Raw genomic sequence first — 17,102 nt, 5'->3', positions numbered from 1 at the left:
TTAGAGAAAGCAGTAAAGGAGAAATTTCATTACAACATAATAATTTATAAGCCTACATGTTACAGTAGTTAAATGCATGAGACTTCAGGGGCTTCCCTGGTGGCACAGTGGTTAAGAATCCACCTGCCAATGCAGAGGACATGGGTTTGAGCCCTGGTCTGGGAAGAGCCCACATGCCGCGGAGCAACTAAGCCCAGGTGCAACAACTACTGAGCATGCACTCCAGAGCCCGCAAGCCACAACTACTGAGCCTGTGTGCCTAGAGCCTGTGCTCTGCAACAAGAGAAGCCACCACAATGAGAAGTCCGTGCACCACAACAAAGAGTAGCCCCCGCCCACCACAACTAGAGAAAGCCCGTGTGCAGCAACGAAGACCATAAAATAAATAAATTAATTAATTAATTTAAAAAATAAATTCATGAGACTTCAAAATTATAAAGATCTAAGTTCAAATCAGAGGCTTTGATATTTAACAGCTAATATCAGTGGTTCTCAAACTTTGCTGCATATTATAATTACCTGGGGATAATTACCTGGAGAAGATTTTTTAAATCTCTATGCCCAGGCCTCACGCCATACCAGTTAATGCAGAATCTCCAAAAGTGGGATTCAGGCATCAGTACTTTTTGAGGTTCCCCAGGTGATTCCAGTGTGCAAACAAGTTTGAGAAGTGATGACTTATATGACTTTGGGGAAATTACTTGACCTCTTTAAGCCTAACTCTTATGGATATTGTGATTAAGATAATGTATGTATATAAGCAGCTCATTAGTATGGTTACCACCTCACTTCCTTCCACCACCACCACCCCTTCTAACATCATTAGTGGTACTATTTTCCTGCCTGCCTTCGTTTTTTCCTGCCTCCCTCCATCCTTTCCTTTCTTTCCTCTTTCCTTCTTACTGAGGTATTATTTACATATCATAACTTTCACCTTCTTTAAGGTATGAAATTTGGTGGGTTTTAGTATATTCACAAAATTGTATAACCATCATCACTATATAATTCCAAAACACGTTCATCACCCTAAAAAAGAAACCTCATACCCCAAACCTCCAAAGCCCCCTCCCAGTCCCTGGGAACCACTAATCTACTTTCTGTCTCTATGAATTTAACTATTCTGGACACTTCATTTAAGTGGAATCACTAAAGTATGTGGCCTTTGTGTCTGGATTTTTTCACTTAGCATAATGTTTCTGGAGGTTCATCCATGTTGTAGCATGCATCCATGCTTCATTTCTTTTTATGGCTGAATAATATTCTATTGCACGGATACTGTTTTCAGCAGTTGTTTCCACTTTTCTTGGCTATTATGAATAAAGCTGCTAGGAACATCTGTGCACAAGTTTTTGTGTGGACATATGTTTTCAATTCTCTTGGATATAACACCTGTGAGTGGAATTGCTGAGTCATATGGTTTAATTTTTTCAGCAACTACTACTGTTCCAAAGTGGCTGCAGCACCATTTTACATTCCTACCACCAGTGTATGAGGGTTCTAATTTCTCCATATCCTCACTAATGCTTGTTACTGTCTCTTTATATTATAGCTAACCTGGTGGGTATGAAGTGGTATCTTACTATGGTTATGATTTCCCTGATGGCTAATAATGTTAAGCATCTTTTCATGTGCTTATTGGCTATTTGTGTATCTTCTTTGGAAAAATGTCTATTCAACTCCTTCACTATTTAATAAATTGGGTTGTCTTTTTATTATTAAGCTATAAGAGTTCTTTACACATTCTAGGTACTAGATCTTTATCAGATAAGTGTATGGTTTACAAATACTTTCTACCATTCTGAGGGTAATCACTTCACTTTCCTAAATGTCCTCTGAAGTACAAAAGTTTTTTAATTTTGATGAAGTCCAATTTATCTTTTCTTTGGTTGTTTCCGTATCATTAACTTGTGTGTATATGTGTGTGCATGTGTTTTCAACTCCACAGTATACCTTTCATTTTTTTCTCTTTCCTTTTTTTTTTTTTTTACAGTTGAAGTGTAGTTGATTTACAATATTGTGTTAGTTTCAGGTGTAGAGCCAAGTGATTCAGTTTTATATATTTATATATATATATATATATATCTTCCTTCAGATCATTTTCCATTATAGGCTATTACAAGATATTGAATATAGTTCCCGTGCTATACAGTAAATCCTTATTGCTTATCTATTTTATGTAGTTTGTATCTGTTAATCCCATACTTCTAATTTATCCCTCCCACCCCGTGTATCATTAACTTTTTTTTTTTTTTGACTTATCCTACTGTATGGAGCCCATTGACTCCCAGATGTTAATTTCTGGCTCCAACTGCCAAGCCCTGGGGCAGCTGGTGCTGCTTCGGGGAATTCTGATGGAAAGATCCTCCGGACAAGTGGTCCTAGAAGCTGCTAGGGCCTTACCTGAAAATTTCCCAACCCATGCTAGCTGACCACGAGCAGCAAGGCTCCTGGCTGGCTTGCCAAAAATTGTTACCAAGTCCAAGTTCATACTGCTCACTGCATGACAAATCAATAAATCGAGAGGTAAGTTGTTGGGGCAAAGAATAACAACTTTTTCAGAAAGTCAGCAGACAGAGAAGGTGGTGGACTACTGTCCCAAACAACCATCTTCTGTATCATTAACTTTTAAGGGAAATACTAGGGGCAAAAAATTTTTAGGGTATCCTATTGCCAGGTAAGTTGTTCAGACTTGTAATAAGCAAAGAATTGAGCTGGCCATTCATTTAAATCAGGAAGTCCCATTTAGGAAACACGTCCACTTTATCTTGGTGGAAGGCAGGAAGGAAGCTACTCATTTCTAAGTTTTTAATTACTAGAATTTCAGATTATTTGACTTTTGAAGGCCAAGTGGCCAATCAACTGCAAAGAAATAAAACCCTAGTCAAGTCTGTATGTTTTCAGAGATATTTGCTGTAACAAATAAATTTTCATAGTCCTTACTAGAATTGGAACTGTTTTCTCAAACTGAGCACTTTTTAAATGGATTTTTTTTTAAAGAGTTTCAAACTAATATTTTTCTGAATCCAAAATTAAAGACCGGTATGGCATAACCTCAATGTTCCGTTACTGCTTGATAAATACTAAATACATAATCCATATTCGAAAATAATAAACTGAGATTATATAACTAGCAATGTAATAATCCCAAAGAATCAATTGCAATTATAGTAATTTTTCTAATAAAAACAACAACAGAAAAACTAGTCATTAGTGTCCTAAAACTGAGAGGTGACACCACTGTCCACATTTCCGTTTCACATTCAGTATGGTATTTACTATATTACGTATTATCAATTTCTGCCACAGGAGTCCATTTCTAATTTATTTCCTCCCTCTGTACATATTTTGAAATTTTTAAATGCTTTTTTCATTGATTGCCATAATCATATGATTTTTCCCCCTGTAACCTGTTCATGTGAGAATTTAAATAGATTTTTCTTATATTAAAGAATGTTAGGTCCTTGGAATAACTCAACTAGGTCATATTATATTCTTTTTATGTATTTCTGGGTTAAGGTTGCTCATATATTGATTAAGATCATGGCATCTATGCTCATAAAAGAGATGGCCTCTAATAATTTTATTTACTGGTACTGTCTTTAGAAATTTGGATCATTTTAACCTAGTCTTAGAATGAATTAGGTATGCTACCTCTCTTACTATTCTCTAAAATCTTATTTAAAAATCTTTCATTAAATAATTGAATTTCCAGTAGAAAAACAAAAAAGAACACTTCTAATATCTTTCTTTACTTTGTCAATCAACTTTCTGTTTTAAAATTTTTTTGGTTTAAAAAGCTCTGAGTGGTGATAGCTGCACAATAATGTGAATGTATTTAATGCCTCTGAACTGTATACTTAAAAATGGTTAAAATGGTAAATCTTACGCTACGTATATTTAACCACAATTTTTTAAAAGTAAGAGAAAAGTAAAAGGAGAGAAAGAGGAAAAGGGGGGAAATGAAAGAGAAAAAGAAGTAGAAAAGACGGATACCCCAAAATAAATAAACCAGTCTGAGCACCTGCTGGCAGACAACATTCAAGAACAGCCTGCTGAGAGGCAGGCACAGTTCACTTAAACCACCAGCAAAGCAAGGCTCTGCAGAGAGCACAGGAGGTAGGGCAATCCTGGAACAGTAATATGACCCCCACCATATATTCATACAGAGCTCTGTCTCTAATCTAAGATGTGGGGCTACACAAGGATGTCCTCCACACTTCCTAATACTTGGGTTGCATCCAAATGTCACTGTATTTCCATATCTAGGACTCCTTCTAGAGAGAAGATAGTTAATTTTCCTTCATACCATGTAGATCATTTAAACATGGAATTAAGCTAATGGCAATATTCTGGGATTTGGTTAACAGCAAACCAATGTATCACCACTGTAGAGAAAAAAAAGATAAAGCAAAGATGCTTCAAGGTAAAGAACCATGAAAAATCCAGTGTGCCTCTTTGCTTTGCAGTTCTCTTAAAGAATATTGTTTAGTGTCTAAGAGCATTTTTTTTCAGAAAATACCTTTGACCATAATTCCAAAGTAATAAAGTATGTTCAGTCCAGCTTCTAAACTTATAGCTATAAATGTAAATTACAAGACAATACTTTAATGTATAAACTTGGGCGACAGATTTTTCAAAAAATGATTGAAGCCAAGTAAGCTCTCCTGAAAATATTTCTCATAAATACAATAAGCACCACTGAATATAATTTTATTCCAAATTGATCCAGTTTATGTACCATACCTTAAATGTATTTTTATAGTGAAGACGGTCTACAGCAATGCCTCATCATGATAAATTCTCAACAATGATTTGCTGAATGAATGAATGAATGGGAAGAACCAAGCCTCAAATGGAGTTTCTTTTGGTAACAGGGAGATGACAACATGGGTTAAAATCTATTTTTCCTAGACCCATCATGGCCTTAACCTGACTGCTACTGCAACAGAATAAAATCTAATATCCTTGCAATTCAGCATAAGAGATACATCAGATTCCCCCTAGAAAGAATAAAGTGAGAAGGAGGAAAGAGGGAAAGGGGAGGAAGTAATACCTTTCTAAGCCAGAAGGAAATTCTCCAATGATGATATGGGTTAGATCAGATCTCAGGCAAGCTTAAGGGCCCCATCTCACTTTACACTCAAGCATCAATGGAAAATTGAGATGAAATATTCTACTTCTATAAAACCGATCTTCCACTTGGCCCTTTATCTCAGGGAGGATGGGGTAAGCTCACTTAAACATGATTTTTTCTCATTCCTTTCTGCAGTGCTTCACCTAGCATAACATACTTGTTGAGGCAGCCAAGTGCTACAAAAGAGAAAAACACTACACAGGCAGCAATTCCTAAAGAAATATGAATTACGTCCTGCCCCCACAAATTCATATGTTGAAGTTCTGACCTCTCATACCTCAGAATGTTACCTTATATGCAGATATAATTAGTTAAGATGAAGTCACGTTGGGGTAGGGTAGGCCCTCAATTCATTATGACTATTACCCTTACATAAAGAAGACATGAACAGAGACAGGCACACAGGGAGAATGCCATGTGAAGATTGGAGTTATGCTACTATAAACCAAAGAACTACCAGAAACTAGAAGAGAGACCTGGGACAGATACTTCCCTAACACCCTCACAGGGGACACAGCCCTGCTGGCACCTTGATTTTGGACCTCTGGCATCTAGTACTGTGAGACAATAAATACCTGTTGTTCTAAGCCTCCAGTTGGTTGTACTTTGTTACTGCAGCCTCGAGGAAACTAATACAGACAATAAGAGGCTAATGTGCACCAACTAAACTGACCCCCTTCAGACTGCACTTCAGATCCAGCTTCTCACCCCATGGCTACTGCCACCACATTAGCCCAGGCCCCAGTTTTGAGCTGTAGCCACTGTTGCCTGGTCTCCTGACTTCAGGCTCTACCTGCACGTGCTTCAATTGCCAAACCCACCATGACAATAACCTTTCGAAAATGCCAACTTCTTTGCATTACTCTCTTGTTAAGAAATCTCGGATTGGGGCTTCCCTGGTGGCGCAGTGGTTGAGAGTCCACCTGCCGATGCAGGGGACACGGGTTCGTGCCCCGGTCTGGGAAGATCCCACATGCTGCGGAGCGGCTGGGCCCGTGAGCCATGGCCGCTGGGCATGTGTGTCCGGAGCCTGTGCTTCACAGCGGGAGAGGCCACAACAGTGAGAGGCCCGCGTACCGCAAAAAAAAAAAAAAAAAAGAAATCTCGGATTGGTTCAAGATGGCAGCATAGAAGGATGTGCGCTCACTCCCTCTTGCGAGAACACCGGAATCACAACTAACTGCTGAACAATCATTGAAAGGAAGACACTGGAACTCACCAAAAAAGATACCCCACATGCAAAGACAAAGGAGAAGACGCAATGAGACGGTAGGAGAGCTGCAATGAGACGGCAGGAAGGGAGCAATCACAAATCAAATCCCATCACTGCTGCGTGGGTGACTCACAAACTGGAGAACAATTAAACCACAGAAGTCCACCCACTGGAGTGAAGGTTCTGAGCCCCATGTCAGGCTTCCCAACCTGGGGGTCCAGCAATGGGAGGAGGAATTCCCAGAGAATCAAACTTTGAAGGATAGCAGGATTTGACTGCAGGACTTTGACAAGACTGGGGGAAACAGAGACTCCACTCCTGGAGGGCACACACAAAGTAGTGTGTTCATCAGAACCCAGGGGAAGGAGCAGTGACCCCACAGGAGACTGAACCAGACCTACCTGCAAGCACTGGAGGGTCTCCTGCAGAGGTGGGGGTCAGCTGTGGCTCACTGCAGGGACGACACTGGCAGTAGAAGTTCTGGGAAGTACTCCTCGGTGTGAGCCCTTCTGGAGTCTGCCATTAGCCCACCAAAGAGCCTGCAGCTCCAGTGCTGGGTCGTCTCAGGCCAAACAACCAACAGGGAGGGAACTCAGCCCCACCCATCAGCAGACAAGCAGATTAAAGTTTTACTGAGCTCCGCCCACCAGAGCAACACCCAGCTCTACCCACCACCAGTCCCTCCCATCAGGAAGTTTGCACAAGCCTCTTAGATAGCCTCATCCACCAGAGGGTAGACAGCAGAAGCAAGAACTACAATCCTGCAGCCTGTGGAATGAAAACCACATTCACAGTAAGACAGACAAAATGAAAAGGCAGAGGACGATGTACCAGATGAAGGAAACCCCAGAAAAACAACTAAATGAAGTGGAGATAGGCAACCTACCAGAAAAAGAATTCAGAATAATTATAGTGAAGATGATCCAGGACCTCGGAAAAAGAATGGAGGCAAAGATTGAGAAGATGCAAGAAATGTTTAGCAAAGGCCTAGAAGAATTAAAGAACAAACACCTAGAAGAATTAAAGAATAAACAGAGATGAACAATACACTAACTGAAATGAAAAATACACTAGAAGGAATCAATAGCAGCATAACTGAAGCAGAAGAACAGACAAATGACCTGGAAGACAGAATGGTGGAATCCACTGCCACAGAACAGAATAAAGAAAATATAATGAAAAGAAATGAAGACAGTCTAAGAGACCTCTGGGACAACACTGAACATACCAACATTCACATTATAGGGGTCCCAGGAGGAGAAGAGAAAGAGAAAGGAGCTGAGAAAATATTTGAAGAGATTATAGTTGAAAAATTACATAACATGGGAAAGGAAATAGCCACCCATGTCCAGGAAGTGCAGAGAGTCCCAGGCAGGATATATCCAAGGAGAAACATGCTAAGACACACAGTAATCAAATTGACAAAAATTAAAAACAAAGAAAAATTATTAAAAGCAACAAGGGAAAAACAACAAATAACATACAAGGGAACTCCCATAAGGTTAACAACTGATTTCTCAAAAGAAACTCTGCAAGCCACAGGGAGTGGCACAACATATTTAAAGTGATGAAAGGGAAGAACCTATAACCAAGATTACCCAGCAAGGATCTCATTCAGATTCGACAGAGAAATCAAATGGTTTACACACAAGCCAAAGCTAAGAGAATTCAGCACCACCAAACCAGCTATACAACAAAGGCGAAAGGAACTTCTCTAAGTGAGAAACACAAGAGAAGAAAAGGACCTACAAAAACAAACCCAAAACAATTAAGAATATGGTAATAGGAACATATATATTGATAATTACCTTTAATGTGGATGGATTAAATGCTCCAACCAAAACACACAGGCTTGCTAAATGGATACAAAAACAAAACCCATATATATGCTGTCTACAAGAGACCTACTTCAGACCTAGGGACACATACAGACTGAAAGTGAGGGGATGGAAAAAGATATTCCATGCAAAAGGAAATGAAAAGAAAGCTGGAGCACCAATACTCATATCAGACAAAACAGACTTTAAAATAAAGAATGTAACAAGAAACAAGGAAGGACGCTACATAATGATCAAGGGATCAATCCAAGAAGAAGATATAACAATTATAAATATATATGCACCCAACATAGGAGCACCTCAATACATAAGGCAAATGCTAACAGCTATGGAAGAGGAAATTGACAGTAACACAATAATAGTGGGCGACTTTAACACCTCACTTACACCAACGGACAGATCGTCCAGACAGAAAATTAATAAGGAAACATAAGCCTTAAATGACACAACAGACCAAATGGATTTAATTGATATTTATAGGACATTCCATCTGAAAACAGCAGATTACACTTTCTTCTCAAGTGCACACAGAACATTCTCCAGGACAGATCACATCCTGGGTCACAAATCAAGCCTCAGTAAATTTAAGAAAGGTGAAATCATGTCATCTTTTTCAACCACAACGCTATGAGATTAGAAATAAATTACAGGGAAAAAACCGTAAGAAACACAAACACATGGAGGCTAAATAATACATTACTAAATAACCAAGAGATCACTGAAGAAATCAGAGAAAATCAAAAAATACCTAGAGACAAAAAGGGGCTTCCCTGGTGGCGCAGTGGTTGAGAGTCCGCCTGCCAATGCAGGGGATGCCAGTTCGTGCCCCAGTCTGGGAAGATCCCACATGCCGCGGAGCGGCTGGGCCCATGAGCCATGGCCGCTGAGCCTGCACGTCCGGAGCCTGTGCTCCGCAACGGGAGAGGCCACAACAGCGAGAGGCCCGCGTACCGCAAAAAAAAAAAAGACACATGCACCCCAATGTTCACTGCAGCACTATTTATAATAACCAGGTCATGAAAGCAACCTAAACGCCCATCGACAGAAGAATGGATAAAGAAGATGTGGTACATACTATGCAATGGAATATTACTCAGCCATAAAAAGGAACGAAATCGGGTCATTTGTAGAGATGTGGATGGACCTAGAGACTATCATACAGAGTGAAGTAAGTCAGAAAGCGAAAAACAAATATTGTATATTAACACATATATGTGGAATCTAGAAAAATGGTACAGATGAAGCGGTTTACAAGGCAGAAATAGAGACATAGATGTAGAGAACACATGTATGGATGGACACCAAGGGGGAAAGCAGGGAGGGGGGGATGAACTGGGAGATTAGGATTGACCTATATACACTAATATGTATAAAATAGATAACTAGTAAGAACCTGCTATACAAAAAATAAAAGAAAATTCAAAAGAAAAGAAATCTCTAATGACTCACCGCTTCCTATAAGAAAAAGCCCAGATTCTCCTGCCTCGAATACAGACAGACCTCTCTCTCCTAAGCTATCTCCAACTGCTAGGTGAGAGACTCCTAGTGACCCTAGAACATACAACCATTATTCTTGATGCCATGCTTCCTCTACTGTTTGCCACTCTCCCACTTCACCAATCCAAATCTAGACCATCCTGTGAAGACGAGTGCCAAGACCCGCTTTTGCCTTGAAACTCTCTCTCTGTACTCAAGCCCACAGTAAAGGCCACATCTCTGGCCTCTCTGCCTTTGCTACTTGCATCAGTCATTCTGTGCTCATCAAAGACTGCCTTGCACAGTTATGTAGCATTTTAAAAGTGTACACTTTGATTCCTCAGCTGGACTATGAGCTCCTTAAGGCTAGGATTCATGTTTTACAATTTTGGGGGTATTTCTCAAAGCCAAAGACAATGCCAGGCATATTATAGGCAAGTTCTAAATTCTTGTTAACTATTAAACATATATCTTAAATTCTTAGAAATGTTTCTTTTGGCTCTCTCTTCAACTGGGGACTTAAAATTGAACAAATCCACAGATTTCATATAATCCTAATGCTTCCACATATAATCAAATAATTTAAAACTTACAAGGAACAGGAGGAAAAAGCTCCTCAGGACTTTCAGTCCCAAGTTACTTACCATTCTTCATCACTACATTGGACCAGACATTGGCATTCAAGGCTTGAACAATTCGCTTTACTCCTGTAGATTCTGGGAAGTCATCTAATCAGGGAGGAAAAATATATACATTTATACATGCACTTATACATACACACATATATATACACACTCATCCCTAAATATTCATGAAGGGATAGCTCCCGGACTCCCCTCCCCACTGTGGATACCAAAATCTGCAGATGCTCAAGTCCCTTATATAAAATAGCATAGTATTCGTATATAATCTACCCACATTGTCCCATTTTTTTTCCTCCCATATACTTTAAATCATCTCTTAAATACTTAAAATACCAAATACTATGTAAATTTTTTGGAATTTTTCTTCCAAATATTTTCAGTCTGCTGTTGGCTGAATCCATGGAAGCAGAACCCTTGGATACAGAGGGCTGACCGTATATGTATATACAGCCCACAAGCCACATTTTTAAACAACTGTGGCTTAATTATCTTGCTCATTTAGTTGTTACTTCACATTGTAACAAGGAAAAAAAGGGAAAAAATTAAGGAAATACAAAGCTTAGAGCTCCTGTTAAGAATATTCTAGAAACTGGAGAGTGATCAAGATGGCGGAGGAGTAAGACGTGGAGCTCACCTCCTTCAACAAATACATCAAAAATATATCTACAGGGGCTTCCCTGGTGGCGCAGTGGTTGAGAATCCGCCTGCTGATGCAGGGGACGCGGGTTCGTGCCCCGGTCCGGGAAGATCCCACATGCCGCGGAGCGGCTGGGCCCGTGAACCATGGCCGCTGAGCCTGCACGTTCGGAGCCTATGCTCCACAACAGGAGAGGCCACACAGTGAGAGGTCCGGGTACCGCAAAAAAAAAAAAAAAAAAAAAAAAGTAGTTAAAAAATATATATATATATACAGGTGGAACGATTCTCACAGAACATCTACTGAACACTGGCAGAAGACCTCAGACTTCTGAAAGGGCAAGAAAATCTCCATGTTACCGTGTAGGACAAAAGCAAAAGAAAAAAAAGAGAGAGAAAGGAATCAGGACAGGACCTGCACCCCTGGGAGGGAGCTATGAAAGAGGAAAGGTTCCCACACCCTAGGAAGTCCCCTCACTGGTGGGGAGATCAGTCAGGATAGAGGGGGAGCTTCGACGCCTTGGAGGAAAGTACAGCAACTAGCTGCAGAAGGCAAAATGGAGGAAGACCTACACAGACAGTCAGTATGGCTGCCCTGCACTCCCCAGCCTGAGACATGCATCCGTTGGTGCAGGCGGGGGCTGGGTGCTGGAGCTTTGGAGGTCAGACCCAGGGAGAGGACTGGGGTTGCTGCATGGAGATAGCCTGAAGGAGCTGGAGTGTGGTATGGCCACAACCAAGGGTGTACATGGAAGAAGCCTGGTCCCCGCCACAGAGGTAAGGTGCCACTGTTGGGGGGCATGCAAGGAGAGGGGAGGACCGCTTTAGGAGCCTCTTTCCCCATGCGCATGGTATCACGTGACAGGACACAGCCTACACGAGCTCTCAGGGCAGGCACGAGCCGCCGCAGGCACTGAGAGATCCAGGAGCAGGCGCCAATTGCTGCCCCCACCATTGTGGGATCCAGAAGCACACAGGAGCCGCTGCCGTGTGCCCTGGGAGTGGGCACCAGCCAGTGCTGCCATTGCAGGCTGTTATCCCCTTGACAGGGAGCGCACAAGAGCTGCAGCGTCTGCACACCCCCTATCAAGGGGATAACAGCCAGCACATGCTGAGGAAAGACGCAGAAGGCATCCATATGAAAAGCAGCCCTTGCACAAAATACATTAAACCCACACAAGCTACACAGGGATGCTCCTGCATATAAATAGCCTTCCAAGATCACAGTAGATAACTTTTTCCTAAACTCACAGAGTAAGAGAAATATACATAAAATGAAGAAGCAGAAAAACCACTCCCAGTTAAAAGACCAAGAGAATCCCCCTAAAAGAACAATGAAACAGACCTCTTCAGTGTAACAGACACCTAGTCCAAAAAGGAGGTAATGAAAATACCAAAGGAATTAAGAAAGGCTACCGAAAGAAATGCAGATTACTGTAAAAAGAAACTAGAAACTATAAGGAGGAGCCAAGAAAAATCAGAAAATTCATTTTCCGAGATTAAAGCTGAGCTAAAGGCAATGACTAGCAGAATGAATAATATAGGAGAATGAATAAGTGATCTGGAAGATAAAATAATGAAAATCACCCAACCAGAACAGGAGACAGAAAGCAAAATGAAAAAAAATGAAAACAATATAAAAAGACCCACAGGATAATATAAAGCGTGCCTCTCTATGCATAACAGGGATTCCAGAAGGAGAAGAAAGAGAAACAGAGATTGAAAAGGTATTTGAAGAAATTATGCCTGAAAAGTTCCCAAATCTAAAAAGGAAACAGTTATCCAGACACAGAAAGCACAGAAGGTCAGGAACAAAATGAACCCTAACAGACCTACACCAAGACATATTACAATCGAAATGGCAAAAGTTAAACATAAAGAGAGGATTCTAAAGGCAGCAAGAGAAAAACAAAGAGTTAATTACAAGGGAACCCCCATAAGGCTATCAGCTGATTTCTCTACAGAAGCACCACAGGCCAGAAGGGAGTAGAAAAACATATTTAAAATCTTGAAAGGGAAAAATCTGCAATCTACAATGCTCTACCCAGCAAAATTATCATTTAGAATAGGAGAGATAAAGAATTTCTCAGAGAAGCAAAAACTAAAATAATACAGCAATACTAAACCTAACCTAAAAGAAATATTCAGAGGTCTCCTCTAATTTGAAAAGAAGCAAGAAGATATAGGAAAGAGGAAATCACAACTGGAAAGTAAATCACTTAAATAAGCCAGTATACAGATGGAAAAAATATTTTTTTAATCAATTTGTGAAAGAGATGATAAACGCAAGGAAGAGCAAAAGGATAAACATAAAGATGTAAAAGAGGACATCAAAATCATAAAACGTGGGAGAGGAGAGTAAGAAAATGTAGATTCTTTTTTTTTTAGAATGCATTTGAGCCTATATGACTGTCAGTCTAAAGCAAGCAGATATAGTAAGGAGTTAACATACTTGAAAAACAGGGTAACCATAAATCAAAAACATACAATAGATTCACCAAAATCAAAAAGAAGAGAACACAAGCATAAAATAAAAGAAAATCATCAAACCACAAAATGAAAAACAAAAAAGGAAAAGAAAGGGACAAAGAAGAAACACAGCATCAACTGGAAAACAAGGTTTAAAACGGCAATAAATACAGATTTATCAATAATTACCTTAAATGTCAATGGACTAAATGCTCCGATCAAAAGACAGAATGGCAGACTGGATAAAAAAACAAGAAAGTACGATATGCTGCCTACAAGGCACCCACTTTAGGGCAAAGGACACACACAGATTGAAAGTGAGGGTATGGAAAAAAGACATATCATGCAAACGGAAATGACAAGAAAGTGAGGGTCGCAATACTCACGTCAGATAAAATAGACTTTAAAACAAAGGCCATAAAGAAAGATAAAGACACTATATAATGACAAAAGGATCAATAAAAGGAGAGGATTTTACACTCATCAACATATATGTACTTAATATAGGAAAACCCAAATACATAAAACAAATACTAACAGACATAAAAGGAAAAACTGACAGGAATACAATAATAGTAGGTGACTTTAACACCCCACTCACATCAATGGACAGATCTTCTAGACAGAAAATCAATAAGGCAACAGATATCCTAAATTATACAATAGAACAGTTAGACTTAATTGATATTTTCAGGACATCATATTCAAAAAACCCCGAATACACATTCTTTTCAAGTGCACATGTAATATTCTCTAGGACTGATGACATACTAGGGCACAAAACAATAGAGCCAGATTCACCACAAAGAAAAGAGAGAGAACCCAAATAAACAAAATAAGAAATGAAAAAGGAGAAATATCAACCAAGATCGCAAAAATACAAAACAACCATAAGAGAATACTATGAACATTTATATGCCAACAAATTCAACAACCTAGAAGAAATGAACAAGTTTCTAGAAACATACAGCCCATTAAAATTTAATCAAGAATATAACAGATAATTTAAAACGACCTATCATTAGAAGTGAAATTGAATCTGTAATTAAAAGAAAAAAAAACAAAAACTCCCTACAAACAAAAATCCAGGACCAGATGGCTTCACAGGTGAATTCTACCAAACATACAAAGAACTTTTACCAATCCTCAAATTCTTCCAAAACACTGAAGAGGAGGGAACACTCCCGAAGACATTCTATGAAGTCACTATCACCCTGATACCAAAACCAAACAAAGATACCACCAAAAAAGAAAATTACAGGCCAGTATCTTTGAGGAATACAGAAGCAAAAATTCTCAACAAAGTATTAGCAAACTGAATCCAACAAAACATACAAAAGATCATACACCATGACCAAGTGGGATTCATCCTAAATTCATAAGGATGGTTCAACATATGCAAATCAATCAATGTGATACACCACATCAACAAAAGAGACAAAAACCACATGATCATCTCAATAGATGCAGAAAAACCACCTGACAAAATCAACGTCCATTAATGATAAAAACTCTTACCAAAGTGGGTATAAAGGGAACATATCTCAACACAATAAAAGTTACTTATGACAAACCCACAGCCAATATGCTCAATGATGAAAAGCTGAAATCCTTCTCTCTAAAATCTGGAACAAGAATGCCCAGTCTCACCACTTCTATTCAACATAATATTGGAAGTCCTGGCCACAGCAATCAGATACAAAAAAGAAAATGTATCCAAATTGGAAGGAAAGAGGTAAAATTGTCACTATATGCAGATGACATGAAACTATATATAGCAAGCCCTAAGAACGCCACACAAAAACTACTAGATATAATAAATTAATTCAGCAAAGTAGCAGGATACGAGATTAACATTCAGAAATCAGTTGCATTCCTTTACACTAACAATGAAATATCAGAACGGGATTGTAAAAAACAAATTCCTTTTAAGGGCTTCCCTGGTGGCGCACTGGTTGAGAGTCTACCTGCGATGCAGGGGACACGGATTCGTGCCCTGGTCCGGGAAGATCCCACATGCCACGAAGCGGCTAGGCCCGTGAGCCATGGCCGCTGAGCCTGCACGTCTGGAGCCTGTGCTCTGCAACGGGAGAGGCCACAACAGTGAGAGGCCCGTATACAGGGGAAAAAAAAAAAAAAAATTGCACCCAAGGAAAAAAAAATGGACCTAGGAATAAATCTTATCAAGGAGGTGAAAGATTTATATGCTGAGAACTATAAAACATTAATAAAGGAAATAAAAGAGGATTCAAAGCGATGGAAAGATATCCCATGCTCTTGGATAAATTAATATTGTTAACATGGCAATATTACCCAAAGCAATTTACAGATTTAATGTGATCCCTATCAAATTACCATGACATTTTCCACAGAACTAGAACAAATAATCCAAAATCTTATTGTGGAACCATAAAAAACCCAGAATTGCTACCGCAATCCTGAGGAAAAACAACAAAGCAGGAGGCATAACTCTCCCAGACTTCAGAAAATACTAAAAAGCTACAGTAATCAAAACAGTGTGGTATTGGTACAAAAAATAGGCATACGGATCAATGAAACAGAGTAGAGAGCACAGAAATAAACCCACACAACTACAGTCAATTAATCTTTGATAAAGAAGGCAAGAATATACAATGGAGAAAAGACATTCGCTTCAGCAAGTAGTACTGGGAGAGTTGGACAGCTGCATGCAAATCAATGAAGTTAAAACACACCCTCACACCATACACAAAAATAAACTCAAAATGGCTTAAAGACTTAAATATAAGACATGACACCATAAAACTCCTAGAAGAGAACATAGGCAAAACATTCTCTGACATAAATTGTACCAATGTTTTCTTAAGTCAGTCTCCCAAGGCAATAGAGATAAAAACAAAATTAATCAAACTTACAAGCTTTTGCACAGCAAAGGGAACCATAAAAAAAAATGAAAAGACAACCTACAGAATGGGAGAAAATATCTGCAAATGATGCAAGAGACAAGGGCTTAATCTCCAAAATATATAAACAGTTCGTACAACCCAACAACAAAAAAACAAACCCAATCGCAAATGAGCAGAAGACCGAAAGAGACATTTCTCCAAAGAAGACATACAGATGGCCAGTAGGCACATGAAAAGATGCTCAACATCACCAATTATTAGAGAAATGCAAATCAAAACTACAATGAGGTATCACCTCACACCAGTCAGAATGGCCATCGTTAAAAAATCTACAAATAACAAATGTTGGAGAGGATGTGGAGAAAAGGGAACCCTCCTACACTGCTGGTGGGAATGTAAGTTGGTACAGCTACTATGGAAAACAGTATGCAGGTCCTTCAGAAAACTAAAAATAGAATTACTACATGATCCAGCAATCCCACTCCTGGGAATACACCTGGACAAAACTATAATTCAAAAAGATACATGCACCCCTATGTTCACAGCAGCACTGTTCACAATAGCCAAAACATGGAAACAACCTACATGTCCATCAACAGATGAATGGATAAAGAAGATGTGGTACATATATACAATGGAATACCACTCAGACATAAAAAAGAACTAAATAATGCCATTTGCAGCAACATGGATGCAACTAGAGATTATCATACTAAATGAAGTAAATCAGAAAGAGAAAGACAAATATTTTATGATATCATTTACATGTAGAATCTAAAATATGGCAGAGATTTCCCTGGTGGTGCA

The 17,102-nt window shown here is 39.3% G+C and overlaps 1 protein-coding gene across 7 annotated transcripts in view; it reads right to left on the bottom strand.

The window, feature by feature from the left end:
* Positions 1–17,102, bottom strand: part of AAGAB (alpha and gamma adaptin binding protein) — an 89,843-nt gene that overhangs the window by 39,689 nt on the left and 33,052 nt on the right. For all 7 annotated transcript variants that reach the window (XM_089907074.1, XM_089907075.1, XM_022579863.3 and 4 more), the window contains one exon: positions 10,306–10,389. In XM_089907074.1, coding sequence (XP_089763200.1) covers positions 10,306–10,389 — 84 coding nt within the window. The remainder of the gene's footprint in view (positions 1–10,305; positions 10,390–17,102) is intronic.

This window comes from Delphinapterus leucas, chromosome 2 (assembly GCF_059928025.1).
Source record: "Delphinapterus leucas isolate spDelLeu-1000000601 "Yukka" chromosome 2, BTC_Dleu_Yukka2, whole genome shotgun sequence".
NCBI lineage: Eukaryota > Metazoa > Chordata > Mammalia > Artiodactyla > Monodontidae > Delphinapterus > Delphinapterus leucas.
Note: the sequence above shows the minus strand (reverse complement) of the source record. Positions and strands in the feature narration are given on the sequence as shown.